General features: G+C 37.4%; 1 protein-coding gene across 2 annotated transcripts in view; it reads left to right on the plus strand.

Moving 5' to 3' along the window:
* DNAH7 (dynein axonemal heavy chain 7) overlaps window positions 1–17455 on the plus strand; it is a 560306-nt gene that overhangs the window by 240340 nt on the left and 302511 nt on the right. For both annotated transcript variants that reach the window (XM_069733889.1, XM_069733890.1), the window contains 4 exons: window positions 9414–9582; window positions 10970–11072; window positions 11161–11288; window positions 12434–12646. In XM_069733889.1, the coding sequence (XP_069589990.1) occupies window positions 9414–9582; window positions 10970–11072; window positions 11161–11288; window positions 12434–12646 (613 nt within the window). The remainder of the gene's footprint in view (window positions 1–9413; window positions 9583–10969; window positions 11073–11160; window positions 11289–12433; window positions 12647–17455) is intronic.

Here is a 17455-nt window from a genome sequence, read left to right on the forward strand (position 1 = left end):
CAGGTTTGTGTATTTGTGTGTTGTATAATCACAGGATTGTGTATTTGTGTGTTGTGTAATCACAGCATTGTGTATTTGTTTGTTGTGTAATCACAGCATTGTGTATTTGTGTGTTGTGTAATTACAGCATTGTGTATTTGTGTGTTGTGTAATCACAGCATTGTGTATTTGTGTTGTGTAATCACAGCATTGTGTATTTGTGTGTTGTGTAATCACAGCATTGTGTATTTGTGTGTTGTGTAATCACAGCATTGTGTATTTGTGTGTTGTGTAATTACAGCATTGTGTATTTGTGTGTTGTGTAATCACAGCATTGTGTATTTGTGTGTTGTGTAATTACAGCATTGTGTATTTGTGTGTTGTGTAATTACAGCATTGTGTATTTGTGTGTTGTGTAATCACAACATTGTGTATTTGTGTGTTGTGTAATTACAGCATTGTGTATTCGTGTGTTGTGTAATCACAGCATTGTGTATTTGTGTTGTGTATTTACAGCATTGTGTATTTGTGTGTTGTGTAAGCACAGCATTGCATATTTGTGTGTTGGGTAATTACAGCATTGTGTATTTATGTGTTGTGTAATTACAGCATTGTGTATTTGTGTTTTGTGTAATCACAGTATTGTGTATTTGTGTGTTGTGTAATCACAGCATTGTGTGTTGTGTAATCACAGCATTGTGTATTTGTGTGTTGTGTAATTACAGTATTGTGTATTTGTGTGTTGTGTAATCACAGTATTGTGTATTTTTGTGTTGTGTATTTACAGCATTGTGTATTTGTGTGTTGTGTAATCACAGCATTGTGTATTTGTGTTGTGTAATCACAGCATTGTGTATTTGTGTTGTGTAATCACAGCATTGTGTATTTGTGTGTTGTGTAATCACAGCATTGTGTATTTGTGTGTTGTGTGATCACAGCATTGTGTATTTGTGTGTTGTGTAATTTCAGCATTGTGTATTTGTGTGTTGTGTAATCAAAGCATTGTGTATTTGTGTGTTGTGTAATTACAGCATTGTGTATTTGTGTTTTGTGTAATCACAGCATTGTGTATTTGTGTGTTGTGTAATCACAGCATTGTGTATTTGTGTGTTGTGTAATCACAGCATTGTGTATTTGTGTGTTGTGTAATCAAAGCATTGTGTATTTGTGTGTTGTGTAATTACAGCATTGTGTATTTGTGTGTTGTGTAATTGCAGCATTGTGTATTTGTGTTTTGTGTAATTTCAGCATTGTGTATTTGTGTGTTGTGTAATCACAACATTGTGTATATGTGTGTTGTGTAATCACAGCATTGTGTATTTGTGTGTTGTGTAATTACAGCATTGTGTAATTGTGTGTTGTGTAATCACAGCATTGTGTATTTGTGTGTTGTGTATTTACAGCATTGTGTATTTGTGTTTTGTGTAATCACAGTATTGTGTATTTGTGTGTTGTGTAATCACAGCATTGTGTATTTGTGTGTTGTGTAATCACAGCATTGTGTATTTGTGTGTTGTGTGATCACAGCATTGTGTATTTGTGTGTTGTGTAATTACAGCATTGTGTATTTGTGTGTTGTGTAATCACAGGATTGTGTATTTATGTGTTGTGTAATCACAGCATTGTGTATTTATGTGTTGTGTAATCACAGCATTGTGTATTTGTGTGTTGTGTAATCACAGGATTGTGTATTTGTGTGTTGTGTAATTACAGCATTGTGTATTTATGTGTTGTGTAATCACATTGTGTATTTGTGTGTTGTGTAATCACAGTATTGTGTATTTGTGTGTTGTGTAATCACAGCATTGTGTATTTGTGTTGTGTAATCACAGCATTGTGCATTTGTGTGTTGTATAATCAAAGCATTGTGTATTTGTGTGTTGTGTAATTACAGCATTGTGTATTTGTGTTTTGTGTAATCACAGCATTGTGTATTTGTGTGTTGTGTAATCACAGCATTGTGTATTTGTGTGTTGTGTAATCACAGCATTGTGTATTTGTGTGTTGTGTAATCAAAGCATTGTGTATTTGTGTGTTGTGTAATCACAGCATTGTGTATTTGTGTGTTGTGTAATCACAGCATTGTGTATTTGTGTGTTGTGTAATCACAGCATTGTGTATTTGTGTGTTGTGTAATCAAAGCATTGTGTATATGTGTGTTGTGTAATTACAGCATTGTGTATTTGTGTTTTGTGTAATCACAGCATTGTGTATTTGTGTGTTGTGTAATCACAGCATTGTGTATATGTGTGTTGTGTAATTACAGCATTGTGTATTTGTGTTTTGTGTAATCACAGCATTGTGTATTTGTGTGTTGTGTAATCACAGTATTGTGTATTTGTGTGTTGTGTAATTACAGCATTGTGTATTTGTGTGTTGTGTAATCACAGCATTGTGTATTTGTGTGTTGTGTAATCACAGTATTGTGTATTTGTGTGTTGTGTAATCACAGCATTGTGTATTTGTGTTGTGTAATCACAGCATTGTGTATTTGTGTGTTGTATAATCAAAGCATTGTGTATTTGTGTGTTGTGTAATTACAGCATTGTGTATTTGTGTTTTGTGTAATCACAGCATTGTGTATTTGTGTGTTGTGTAATCACAGCATTGTGTATTTGTGTGTTGTGTAATCACAGCATTGTGTATTTGTGTGTTGTGTAATCAAAGCATTGTGTATTTGTGTGTTGTGTAATTACAGCATTGTGTATTTGTGTTTTGTGTAATCACAGCATTGTGTATTTGTGTGTTGTGTAATCACAGTATTGTGTATTTGTGTGTTGTGTAATTACAGCATTGTGTATTTGTGTGTTGTGTAATTACAGCATTGTGTATTTGTGTGTTGTGTAATCACAGCATTGTGTATTTTTGTGTTGTGTAATCACAGCATTGTGTATTTGTGTGTTGTGTAATCACAGCATTGTGTATTTGTGTTTTGTGTAATCACAGCATTGTGTATTTGTGTGTTGTGTAATCACAGCATTGTGTATTTGTGTGTTGTGTAATCACAGCATTGTGTATTTGTGTGTTGTGTAATCAAAGCATTGTGTATTTGTGTGTTGTGTAATTACAGCATTGTGTATTTGTGTTTTGTGTAATCACAGCATTGTGTATTTGTGTGTTGTGTAATCACAGTATTGTGTATTTGTGTGTTGTGTAATTACAGCATTGTGTATTTGTGTGTTGTGTAATCACAGCATTGTGTATTTGTGTGTTGTGTAATCACAGCATTGTGTATTTGTGTGTTGTGTAATCACAGCATTGTGTATTTGTGTGTTGTGTAATCAAAGCATTGTGTATATGTGTGTTGTGTAATTACAGCATTGTGTATTTGTGTTTTGTGTAATCACAGCATTGTGTATTTGTGTGTTGTATAATCACAGCATTGTGTATATGTGTGTTGTGTAATTACAGCATTGTGTATTTGTGTTTTGTGTAATCACAGCATTGTGTATTTGTGTGTTGTGTAATCACAGTATTGTGTATTTGTGTGTTGTGTAATTACAGCATTGTGTATTTGTGTGTTGTGTAATCACAGTATTGTGTATTTGTGTGTTGTGTAATCACAGCATTGTGTATTTGTGTGTTGTGTAATCACAGCATTGTGTGTTTATGTGTTGTGTAATCACAGCATTGTGTATTTGTTTGTTGAGTAATCACAGCATTGTGTATTTGTGTGTTGTGTAATTACAGCATTGTGTATTTGTGTGTTGTGTAATCACAGCATTGTGTATTTGTGTGTTGTGTAATCACAGCATTGTGTATTTGTGTGTTGTGTAATCACAGCATTGTGTATTTGTTTGTTGTGTAATCACAGCATTGTGTATTTGTGTGTTGTGTAATTACAGCATTGTGTATTTGTTTGTTGTGTAATCACAGCATTGTGTGTTTATGTGTTGTGTAATCACAGCATTGTGTATTTATGTGTTGTGTAATTACAGCATTGTGTATTTGTGTGTTGTGTAATCACAGGATTGTGTATTTGTGTGTTGTATAATCACAGGATTGTGTATTTGTGTGTTGTGTAATCACAGCATTGTGTATTTGTTTGTTGTGTAATCACAGCATTGTGTATTTGTGTGTTGTGTAGTTACAGCATTGTGTATTTGTGTGTTGTGTAATCACAGCATTGTGTATTTGTGTTGTGTAATCACAGCATTGTGTATTTGTGTGTTGTGTAATCACAGCATTGTGTATTTGTTTGTTGTGTAATCACAGCATTGTGTATTTGTGTGTTGTGTAATTACAGCATTGTGTATTTGTGTGTTGTGTAATCACAGCATTGTGTATTTGTGTGTTGTGTAATTACAGCATTGTGTATTTGTGTGTTGTGTAATTACAGCATTGTGTATTTGTGTGTTGTGTAATCACAACATTGTGTATTTGTGTGTTGTGTAATTACAGCATTGTGTATTTGTGTGTTGTGTAATCACAGCATTGTGTATTTGTGTTGTGTATTTACAGCATTGTGTATTTGTGTGTTGTGTAAGCACAGCATTGCATATTTGTGTGTTGGGTAATTACAGCATTGTGTATTTATGTGTTGTGTAATTACAGCATTGTGTATTTGTGTTTTGTGTAATCACAGTATTGTGTATTTGTGTGTTGTGTAATCACAGCATTGTGTGTTGTGTAATCACAGCATTGTGTATTTGTGTGTTGTGTAATTACAGTATTGTGTATTTGTGTGTTGTGTAATCACAGTTTTGTGTATTTTTGTGTTGTGTATTTACAGCATTGTGTATTTGTGTGTTGTGTAGTCACATCATTGTGTATTTGTGTTGTGTAATCACAGCATTGTGTATTTGTGTTGTGTAATCACAGCATTGTGTATTTGTGTGTTGTGTAATCACAGCATTGTGTATTTGTGTGTTGTGTGATCACAGCATTGTGTATTTGTGTGTTGTGTAATTTCAGCATTGTGTATTTGTGTGTTGTGTAATCAAAGCATTGTGTATTTGTGTGTTGTGTAATTACAGCATTGTGTATTTGTGTTTTGTGTAATCACAGCATTGTGTATTTGTGTGTTGTGTAATCACAGCATTGTGTATTTGTGTGTTGTGTAATCACAGCATTGTGTATTTGTGTGTTGTGTAATCACAGCATTGTGTATTTGTGTGTTGTGTAATCACAGCATTGTGTATTTGTGTGTTGTGTAATCACAGCATTGTGTATTTGTATGTTGTGTAATCACAGCATTGTGTATTTGTATGTTGTGTAATCACAGTATTGTGTATTTGTATGTTGTGTAATGACAGCATTGTGTATTTGTGTGTTGTGTAATCACAGTATTGTGTATTTCTATGTTGTGTAATCACAGCATTGTGTATTTGTATGTTGTGTAATCACAGTATTGTGTATTTGTATGTTGTGTAATCACAGCATTGTGTATTTGTGTTGTATAATCACAGGATTGTGTATTTGTGTGTTGTGTAATCACAGGATTGTGTATTTGTGTGTTGTGTAATTACAGCATTGTGTATTTATGTGTTGTGTAATCACAGCATTGTGTATTTGTGTGTTGTGTAATCAAAGCATTGTGTATTTGTGTGTTGTGTAATTACAGCATTGTGTATTTGTGTTTTGTGTAATCACAGCATTGTGTATTTGTGTGTTGTGTAATCACAGCATTGTGTATTTGTGTGTTTTGTAATCACAGCATTGTGTATTTGTGTTGTGTAATCACAGGATTGTGTATTTGTGTGTTGTGTAATCACAGGATTGTGTATTTGTGTGTTGTGTAATTACAGCATTGTGTATTTGTGTGTTGTGTAATCACAGTATTGTGTATTTGTGTGTTGTGTAATCACAGGATTGTGTATTTGTGTGTTGTGTAATTACAGCATTGTGTATTTATGTGTTGTGTAATCACAGCATTGTGTATTTGTGTGTTGTGTAATCACAGTATTGTGTATTTGTGTGTTGTGTAATCACAGGATTGTGTATTTATGTGTTGTGTAATCACAGCATTGTGTATTTATGTGTTGTGTAATCACAGCATTGTGTATTTGTGTGTTGTGTAATCACAGTATTGTGTATTTGTGTGTTGTGTAATTACAGCATTGTGTATTTGTGTGTTGTGTAATCACAGCATTGTGTATTTGTGTGTTGTGTAATCACAGCATTGTGTATTTGTATGTTGTGTAATCACAGCATTGTGTATTTGTATGTTGTGTAATCACAGTATTGTGTATTTGTATGTTGTGTAATGACAGCATTGTGTATTTGTGTGTTGTGTAATCACAGTATTGTGTATTTCTATGTTGTGTAATCACAGCATTGTGTATTTGTATGTTGTGTAATCACAGTATTGTGTATTTGTATGTTGTGTAATCACAGCATTGTGTATTTGTGTTGTATAATCACAGGATTGTGTATTTGTGTGTTGTGTAATCACAGGATTGTGTATTTGTGTGTTGTGTAATTACAGCATTGTGTATTTATGTGTTGTGTAATCACAGCATTGTGTATTTGTGTGTTGTGTAATCAAAGCATTGTGTATTTGTGTGTTGTGTAATTACAGCATTGTGTATTTGTGTTTTGTGTAATCACAGCATTGTGTATTTGTGTGTTGTGTAATCACAGCATTGTGTATTTGTGTGTTTTGTAATCACAGCATTGTGTATTTGTGTTGTGTAATCACAGGATTGTGTATTTGTGTGTTGTGTAATCACAGGATTGTGTATTTGTGTGTTGTGTAATTACAGCATTGTGTATTTGTGTGTTGTGTAATCACAGTATTGTGTATTTGTGTGTTGTGTAATCACAGGATTGTGTATTTGTGTGTTGTGTAATTACAGCATTGTGTATTTATGTGTTGTGTAATCACAGCATTGTGTATTTGTGTGTTGTGTAATCACAGTATTGTGTATTTGTGTGTTGTGTAATCACAGGATTGTGTATTTATGTGTTGTGTAATCACAGCATTGTGTATTTATGTGTTGTGTAATCACAGCATTGTGTATTTGTGTGTTGTGTAATCACAGTATTGTGTATTTGTGTGTTGTGTAATTACAGCATTGTGTATTTGTGTGTTGTGTAATCACAGCATTGTGTATTTGTGTGTTGTGTAATCACAGCATTGTGTATTTGTGTGTTGTGTAATCACAGCATTGTGTGTTTATGTGTTGTGTAATCACAGCATTGTGTATTTGTTTGTTGTGTAATCACAGCATTGTGTATTTGTGTGTTGTGTAATTACAGCATTGTGTATTTGTGTGTTGTGTAATCACAGCATTGTGTATTTGTGTGTTGTGTAATCACAGCATTGTATATTTGTGTGTTGTGTAATCACAGCATTGTGTATTTGTTTGTTGTGTAATCACAGCATTGTGTATTTGTGTGTTGTGTAATTACAGCATTGTGTATTTGTTTGTTGTGTAATCACAGCATTGTGTGTTTATGTGTTGTGTAATCACAGCATTGTGTATTTATGTGTTGTGTAATTACAGCATTGTGTATTTGTGTGTTGTGTAATCACAGGATTGTGTATTTGTGTGTTGTATAATCACAGGATTGTGTATTTGTGTGTTGTGTAATCACAGCATTGTGTATTTGTTTGTTGTGTAATCACAGCATTGTGTATTTGTGTGTTGTGTAATTAAAGCATTGTGTATTTGTGTGTTGTGTAATCACAGCATTGTGTATTTGTGTGTTGTGTAATCACAGCATTGTGTATTTGTTTGTTGTGTAATCACAGCATTCTGTATTTGTTTGTTGTGTAATCACAGCATTGTGTATTTGTGTGTTGTGTAATTACAGCATTGTGTATTTGTGTGTTGTGTAATCACAGCATTGTGTATTTGTGTGTTGTGTAATTACAGCATTGTGTATTTGTGTGTTGTGTAATTACAGCATTGTGTATTTGTGTGTTGTGTAATCACAGCATTGTGTATTTGTGTGTTCTGTAATTACAGCATTGTGTATTTGTGTGTTGTGTAATCACAGTATTGTGTATTTGTGTGTTGTGTAATTACAGCATTGTGTATTTGTGTGTTGTGTAATCACAGCATTGTGTATTTGTGTGTTGTGTAATCACAGCATTGTGTATCTGTGTGTTGTGTAATCACAGCATTGTGTGTTTATGTGTTGTGTAATCACAGCATTGTGTATTTGTTTGTTGTGTAATCACAGCATTGTGTATTTGTGTGTTGTGTAATTACAGCATTGTGTATTTGTGTGTTGTGTAATCACAGCATTGTGTATTTGTGTGTTGTGTAATCACAGCATTGTGTATTTGTGTGTTGTGTAATCACAGCATTGTGTATTTGTTTGTTGTGTAATCACAGCATTGTGTATTTGTGTGTTGTGTAATTACAGCATTGTGTATTTGTTTGTTGTGTAATCACAGCATTGTGTGTTTATGTGTTGTGTAATCACAGCATTGTGTATTTATGTGTTGTGTAATTACAGCATTGTGTATTTGTGTGTTGTGTAATCACAGGATTGTGTATTTGTGTGTTGTATAATCACAGGATTGTGTATTTGTGTGTTGTGTAATCACAGCATTGTGTATTTGTTTGTTGTGTAATCACAGCATTGTGTATTTGTGTGTTGTGTAATTAAAGCATTGTGTATTTGTGTGTTGTGTAATCACAGCATTGTGTATTTGTGTGTTGTGTAATCACAGCATTGTGTATTTGTGTGTTGTGTAATCACAGCATTGTGTATTTGTTTGTTGTGTAATCACAGCATTGTGTATTTGTGTGTTGTGTAATTACAGCATTGTGTATTTGTGTGTTGTGTAATCACAGCATTGTGTATTTGTGTGTTGTGTAATTACAGCATTGTGTATTTGTGTGTTGTGTAATTACAGCATTGTGTATTTGTGTGTTGTGTAATCACAGCATTGTGTATTTGTGTGTTCTGTAATTACAGCATTGTGTATTTGTGTGTTGTGTAATCACAGCATTGTGTATTTGTGTGTTGTGTAATCACAGCATTGTGTGTTTATGTGTTGTGTAATCACAGCATTGTGTATTTGTGTGTTGTGTATTTACAGCATTGTGTATTTGTGAGTTGTGTAATTACAGCATTGTGTATTTGTGTGTTGTGTAATCACAGCATTGTGTATTTGTGTGTTGTGTAATTACAGCATTGTGTATTTGTGTGTTGTGTAATCACAGCATTGTGTGTTTGTGTGTTGTGTAATCACAGCATTGTGTGTTTATGTGTTGTGTAATCACAGCATTGTGTATTTGTGTGTTGTGTAATCACAACATTGTGTATTTGTGTGTTGTGTAATTACAGCATTGTGTATTTGTGTGTTGTGTAATTACAGCATTGTGTATTTGTGTGTTGTGTAATTACAGCATTGTGTATTTGTGTGTTGTGTAATTACATCATTGTGTTTTTGTGTTGTGTAATCACAACATTGTGTATTTGTGTGTTGTGTAATCACAGGATTGTGTATTTATATTTCTGTATCATTACTACAGAACTTTATTTGGTGCCCTCAATCTTCACTTGGGTGGTGCCCCGGAAGGACCCGCTGGCACAGGGAAAACAGAAACCACCAAGGATTTGGCGAAAGCTGTGGCTAAACAGTGTGTGGTTTTCAATTGTTCCGATGGATTAGATTACCTTGCATTAGGAAAGTTTTTTAAGGTACCGCACATCTATTTACAGGTCCCAATGTATTATACAGTGTCCACCAACACGGCCCCAAATATATACTACAGCAGTTGACGTCCTTTCATGTCATGATTATCACTGGCATGTCAAATGTGGATCTCATAATTGACTTATCCTAAATAACCGGTCACGTTTAAGTCTTGTTTTTTTTTCTATTTACCGTATTCTTATTTCATGTGAGGTGCAATGTCTAATGTTTGATGTAAAAGGCAAAAAATAACACAGGTTTATAAGGCCTCGTAAATGTGGAAAATGAATTCATTGTCTTACTGTGCTAAGAATGATAGCTTGAAGTTACAGACCCAAACTGTCAGGTTTTGAAAACATTTCATGTTCGGAATTTTAAAAAAATCTTTTAAAATCTTTTATTAATTTTTTGAATTTAATTTTGTTTTTTACCCGCTATACTTCGCTGTCAGTACCCTAGACAGTGAATGGAGCTATATGCGCATGTGTGGAACCGCACTGACTATTATTAAAAGACAGTTGTTTTCGGGAAAAGGGGTTAATTAATTAATAATTAACTAATTAGTCAAAAATAGATGCACTGAGACAATGAACAAAATAAATAAATGCCGAGATGAATAAAAGCCTTTTCAGATATAATCAGAATTCATTTCTAAAAGTGAACATTAGAATATAAGATAGGCGGTAAATGTATGATCACTGAGAATCCCACCACAATAGCCCCACAAGTCACAAGAATGGGGCCCAGGATTGTTCCATTCATTGGCTGGGGCACTGACTGCACTTGGCATGGTACTGGGCATGTGGGGGCAGATGTAGGACGCAGGACCCCCTTTTCTTTTTCTGTCAACATCTGTAACTTTAAGCAATGGTACATCAGCGTAGCGGTAATACAGCTCTGGCAACAACTAAGAGACCACCGCAAAATGTTCAGTTTGCCTGTTTTAACTCAGGAAGAGTTCAGAAATCAATATTTTGTGGAATAACCATGATTGTTAATCACAGCTTTCATGCGTCTTGGCATGCTTTCCACCAGTCTTTCACACTGCTTCTGGCACAATAATGTAAGCAGTTCTTTGTTTGATGGCTTGTGACTATCCATCATCCTCTTGATTACATTCCAGAGGTTTTCAATGGGGTTCAGGTCCGGAGATTGGCTGCCCATGGCAGGGTTTTGATGTGGTGGTGTCTTAATTTTTGCCAGAGCTGTGTATGTAATGTACGGTGCCGGTCCACACAAGAGGCTGGATAGACTGGCTGCATCCATCACAATCTCAAAAATAAATATTTTTTACAATAAAACGTGTTAAGCCATACAGATTGACAATGATAATTTAGGCAGACATGTTCCTGTGGAAGATTTCGCATATTCATTATTCACTTTTGATTTCAGGGATTACTCTCGTGTGGAGCGTGGGCCTGCTTTGATGAATTTAACAGAATAGATTTAGAAGTGCTGTCAGTCGTTGCTCAGCAGATCCTTACAATTCAGAGAGGTACTTCTTCTTCCATGTCATGGGATATCCGTGCAGAAGAGTTTCACAATGATTATTATCAAACCTTTAATGATTCGTTTATTTTCAGGCATCAATACAGGATCAGATCTATTGATATTTGAGGGCACAGAGCTAAAGCTGAACCCCACGTGTGCAGTCTTTATTACTATGAATCCTGGCTATGCTGGGCGTTCAGAGCTGCCAGACAACCTTAAGGTATCACCCAGATTTGGTGTCAGTTACATATTACATATTTTTATATTATTAGTGTTGCATACGTTATGTTTTTCGTGAAAAATAATGTTACAGAACCCCCAGCACCAAGAATATGTTATGCAGTATATATTATGTATAATAGGTTCCATGTGAAATGCATCAGTCCACAGGCTGCGCCCCTGGTCAGAGGGGACAAGATATTCTCCTTCTGACCTCCCCCATCTTTGTAATTCCCACAGTAAATATCAGCAGGCTCCGGCCCCCTGCGGCTATTGTAATGTATGTCTGGCCTGCTTTTTCTATTGGCCTGCCCTGTGTATCTGTGTTATATATTCTGTGTGCTGTGAATAAAGTGTGTTCTTTTAGACTGGAAATACGTGGAGTAGCAGTCAGCTTTTATATGCTCTCACGTAATAAAGGAATTCCAGCCAGCATCCTTCATTCAGAATCCAGCAAAAGCAGAGTGGACCTCCTGAAACACGGGGGGTGCTGAAAGAGGTACTACAGCACAGTAGACCCCGTTACAAATAATATATGTGCAAATCTTTTGAAATTCCAATTTCCCTTGTTTGACCTAATATTTTTTTAAAAAAATGTAATTAGCTTTGAATTGCAAGTACTTCACTTGCCTTGAAAAAACATCTATAACTCTCTGAGGTCTCTTATGTCTGTGTCCAACTCATCCTAGCTCTTTAATGCAAACACAGCCTATCAAAGTGACCTATATATAACATATATGGGTACGGATTCTCAGAAAGGAACTGATTTTCATTGCTGTGCTGTCAAACAATATCTGTGATGTTTATTCTGTGTTTTATGTCTTTCAATCCCTACCTCTATTATTAAGATGTGAGTTGTGAAATCCTCTCATGACCCAGATTCACCACAAAATGGCTGCTGCATTCCCTGCCTCTGCTTTTATACAGGCCATGATAGTCCCTCTTGCCTGACTATGCCATATCATGTGAAGTGATAGCTAAAGGGCAATATAGAGAAAGCTTTTGTCTGCTTAGTTATGGCAGGATTGGTTCTTATTATTTTCTATATTCAACTAATGTTAAGTACAGAAGCAGAATTGATGTTCTTGTAACAGATGTCAAATGTTTGTGTTTTTATTTATTCATTGTTTATTATTCTACAAACAGGCTCTTTTCAGAACTGTTGCCATGATGGTACCTGATTATGCCATGATTGCCGAAATAGTCCTATACTCTTGCGGCTTTGTCACAGCCCGACCTTTATCAGTGAAAATTGTGGCAACGTATCGTTTATGTTCTGAGCAACTGTCTTCCCAGCATCATTATGACTACGGCATGAGAGCTGTGAAATCAGTCCTGACGGCAGCAGGAAACCTAAAGGTATTGAGAAGTGGGAAATAAAATGTTGCAAATACTTTATAATGTGAAATATAAATGTTATATGATACCTCTTCTTATAAACATTATATATGCATAGACGATTTTTGCACTTGATGAAAATGTAGAAAATACTCAGTTCCTTTTCCAGTTCCAAGAATAGGACTCGGTGCCAAAGACATTCCTTCCACTGTTTAGTAAAAATAGAAGAGGACAATATAAATACACGTCTCAACATCGAGACTGCAATGTGTAAAAGCAGTATAGACTATAATGTACAATATGATGCGGTATGGATTCAGCGCTTTCTTTTATAATACCCGATTTTTCTCTGATTCTTTTTTTTGTTTTTTTTGTTTAGTAAAATAAAACTTCATAACATTCAGGAGATAAAATAGAATAAGGACAAAAAATAAAATAAATAAATAAAATAAAATAAAACGTATTACAGTCTAAGCTTTCCGTGGGGTGAAGTATGATGTAACATCCCATGATGGTTGTACTTGCCTTGTGTACACACAAGTGGAGTATAGATAATTGTCTATTCATTTAGAGCAGGGGTGCACAGACTATGGTCTGGGGGCCAGATTCGGCCCTCAATACCAGTCTGTGTGGTCCCCAAACCAAATAGACTGAAAAATGCTTGACTGGCAGGTTAAAGGGGTTATCTGAGAATTGTTCTAAAATAAGTAAATAAAATAAATAATACACTTTTAAATATTAAACATTTTTCTAAACACCTTCATTTAGCAAAGAGGTAAGCTTTATCTACTGTCAGGATTCAAAGATGGCAGCTGCCGTCCATCACACCCTGTCCTAGATTTCAGTCAGTCCTGTCAGGCTCACTGAACAGAGAAATTCACCGTCAGGAAACCTGGTAGGACGCTGTTCTGACTTGTCCTCTGTCTCCTGCTTCATGCAGCCAGTCCTGAGATCTAAGACAGGTTGTGACTGAGGGCAGCTGCCATCTTTGAATCCTGATAGTAGGTAAAGCTTACGTTTTTGCTAAATTAAGGTATTTAGAAAAATGTTTAATATTTAAATATGTATTATTAATTTTAATTATTTTAGCACATTTCTCGGAGAACCACTTTAGCTATATGTGAGCAGCCACAGATAGATGAGTAGTGGCGGCAGCTGAGGAGCAGGCACTGCCAAGTGCTAATGGTGCCCTGTGTAGGCCTCTGGACGCCTCATACATCAGGAGTATTGGGTCTCATCATCTGTTTGACACTTCAGAAAGAAGTATGTGAATTAGACAGGTGGCCTCTGTGTCTGCGGCTTGCTCCACTGTAGTTTACGGGAGTTCGGAAACATTAGGCAGTGAGCACACAAACAAGATCTTTTGTAGAGAGCCATGTGCTTGACTCTTTAGGGCCTATGCATACAGATTTAAAGGGAACCTGTCACCCCCCAGTGCGTTTTAAGTAAAAGAGCCACCTTCAGCAGCACTTAGGCTGTATTCTGTGAAGGTGGCTCTTATGCTTAGTATCCCTAGGAATGCTGAATTAATCACTTTTATAAATTTGGCGCCATACCTCTGTTGAGTCCGGAAGGTATGTCTTCTCCCCAGGCCTCAGCCGCCTTGCAGCCATCCATCATCCCACCGGGCGCCACCTCCTCTCAGTCTTGACGTCACGGTGCCTTCGTGTAGCCAAGGCCCCAGATCACCGTGCTCCATTGAAGATAGTGCCGAAGTCTTGCAAGACTTAACAAATCTTGCAAGACTTCGGCACTATCTTCAATGGAGCACGGTGATCCGCTCCACTGCGCAGGGGCCAGATTCATAACACACTACGGGGCGGGATCTGGGGCCTCGGCTAGACAAAGGCGCCGTAACATCAAGACAGAGAGGAGGCGGCACCCGGTGGGATGATGGACGGCTATGAGGAGCTTGAGTCAGGGAGAAATCATACCCCCCGGACTCAATAGAGGTATGGCGCTAAATTTATAAAAGTGATTATTTCAGCATTCCTAGGGATGCTAAACATAAGAGCCACCTTCACAGAATACAGCCTTAGTGCTGCTGAAGGTGGCTATTTTACTTAAAGGGAAGGTGCCGCAATTTTGCTTTTGTATTAAAAATTATTGTTTATATAAACAATTATTTTTAATACAAAATTATTATTTTTTTTTTTTAAGTTTAATATCTTTTTTATTATTCATTATTTTTGCAGCCACTGGGCGCCGCCATTTTCCTTTGCAGGAGTGTAAGAGTCCCAGCACGGCAGCCCTGGGCATAGGAGACTGCGGTCGGCGTCCGACCCCATACCTATCATTGAGCTGCTCCCTGCTGTGATCTGGCCACGCCCCCTGGGCTGTCTCCACATCACAGCAGAGGTAGGAGGTCGGCGCCATCTTTCTTCAGCCCACAGTGTATCTGTGAGCTCCACTATGACTGCAGAGCTGCGCTGTTATAAGAGGGACAGCTCCATCTGTCTCTCCTTTCACACTGTCAGCACCGGAGCGGCCGTTCCCTGTCCTCTTCTCTGCTGCCTGGTGCCCTGGCTCTAATCTCTAGAATCGCTAGTGAGGATGAAGTGCTGTGGTCTGATGTCCTCTTATCAGGAGCTGCAGAGAGGTAACAGAGGGGGGATGGGGGAGGCTGTTGTGAATTCTGCTTTTGGGCTCCCTCCGGTGGTTGTAGATGGTAATGCAGTTGTCTCTGGGCTGCAGTCCTGGACAGGTGTATCTGCTGATTGCAGTTCTGACTGGAGTATTTAGGTTTGCAGGACTCATTAGTCCTTTCCAGTTGTCAATGTTTCTTGGGAAGTGTTGGATCCCTGTCTGGCTTCTCCTGCTTAGCTGCCAATTCAGCAAAGATAAGTGTCTGTTTCTTTTTCTATGGCACACAAGCTGTGTGCTTGTTTTTTTATTATATTCCTGCTCTGAGTTTAGTAGTCTCTGGAGTTGCAGATATACGTTCCACGTCTTTAGTTAGATGGAGGAATTTTTGTATTATCTGCTGTAAATATTTTTGGAAGGGTTTTAATACTGACCGCACAGAACTCTGTCCTATCCTTTTCTATTTTAGCTAGAGCGGCCTCTTGTGCTAAATCCTGTTTTCTGACTGTGTGTGTCTTTCCTCTCCTACTCACAGCCAATATTTGTGGGGGGCTGCCTATCCTTTGGGGTTCTGCTCTGAGGCAAGATAGTATTCCTATTTCCATCTATAGGGGTATTTAGTTCTCCGGCTGTGTCGAGGTGTCTAGGGCTTGTTAGGTACACCCCACGGCTACTTCTAGTTGCTGTGTTAAGATCAGGATTTGCGGTCAGTATAGTTACCACCTACTCCAGTGAAAGTTTTCATGCTGCTCCAAGGACACCGGATCATAACAGGAGGTTCTGTGTGCTGTTCCGACCCTGCCTCTCACTGTAGCTCCTCATCAGGACATCAGACCGTGTATCTATCACTATACTGTGCTGAGCTGTGTATCTAATCCTATCCTGTGTGATACTGTCTCCTGCACCGTGTATCTAATCCTATCCTGTGTGATACTATGCTGAGCCGTGTATCTAATCCTATCCTGTGTGATACTGACTGCTGAGCCGTGTATCTAATCCTATCCTGTGTGATACATACTGGTGAGCGGTGTATCTAATCCTATCCTGTGTGATACTGACTACTGAGCCATGTATCTAATCCTATCCTGAGTGATACGTTCTGAGCCATGTATCTAATCCTTTCTTGCGTGATACAGTCTGTTGAGCCGTGTATCTTATCCTCTCCTGTGTGATACTGACTGCTGAGCCGTGTATCTAATCCTATCCTGTGTGATACTGTGCTGAGCCGTGTATCTAATCCTATCCTGTGTGATACTGTCTGGTGAGACGTGTATGTAATTCTCTTCTGTGTGATACTGTCTGCTGAGCCGTGTATCTAATCCTATCCTGTGTGATACTGACTGCTGAGCCATGTATCTAATCCTATCCTGTGTGATACTGACTGCTGAGCCGTGTATCTAATCCTATCCTGTGTGATACGTTCTAAGCCATGTATCTAATCCTCTCTTACGTGATACAGTCTGTTGAGCCATGTATCTAATCCTCTCCTGTGTGATACTGACTGCTGAGCCGTGTACCTAATCCTATCCTGTGTGATACTGACTGCTGAGCCGTGTATCTAATCATATCCTGTGTGATACTGACTGCTGAGCCATGTATCTAATCCTCTCCTGTGTGATACATTCTGAGCCATGTATCTAATCCTCTCTTACGTGATACAGTCTGTTTAGCCGTGTATCTAATCCTATCCTGTGTGATACTGTGCTGAGCCGTGTATCTAATCCTATCCTGTGTGATACTGTGCTGAGCCGTATATCTAATCCTATCCTGTGTGATACTGACTGCTGAGCTGTGTATCTAATCCTATCCTGTGTAATACTGACTGCTGAGCCATGTATCTAATCCTATCCTGTGTGATACGTTCTGAGCCATGTATCTAATTATCTCTTGCGTGATACAGTCTGTTGAGCCGTGTATCTAATCCTCTCCTGTATGATACTGTGCTGAGCCGTGTATCTAATCCTATCCTGTGTGATACTGACTGCTGAGCCGTGTATATAATCCTATCCTGTGTGATACTAGGCTGAGACGTGTATCTAATCCTATCCTGTGTGATACTGTCTGGTGAGACGTGTATCTAATCCTCTCCTGTGTGATACTGACTGCTGAGCCGTGTATCTAATCCTATACTGTGTGATACTGTCTGGTGAGACGTGTATCTAATCCTCTCCTGTGTGATACTGACTGCTGAGCCGTGTATCTAATCCTATACTGTGTGATACTGTGTTGAGCCATATATCTAATCCT

The sequence above is a fragment of the Ranitomeya imitator genome, chromosome 7 (genome assembly GCF_032444005.1).
Source record: "Ranitomeya imitator isolate aRanImi1 chromosome 7, aRanImi1.pri, whole genome shotgun sequence".
NCBI classification, from domain to species: Eukaryota; Metazoa; Chordata; class Amphibia; order Anura; family Dendrobatidae; genus Ranitomeya; species Ranitomeya imitator.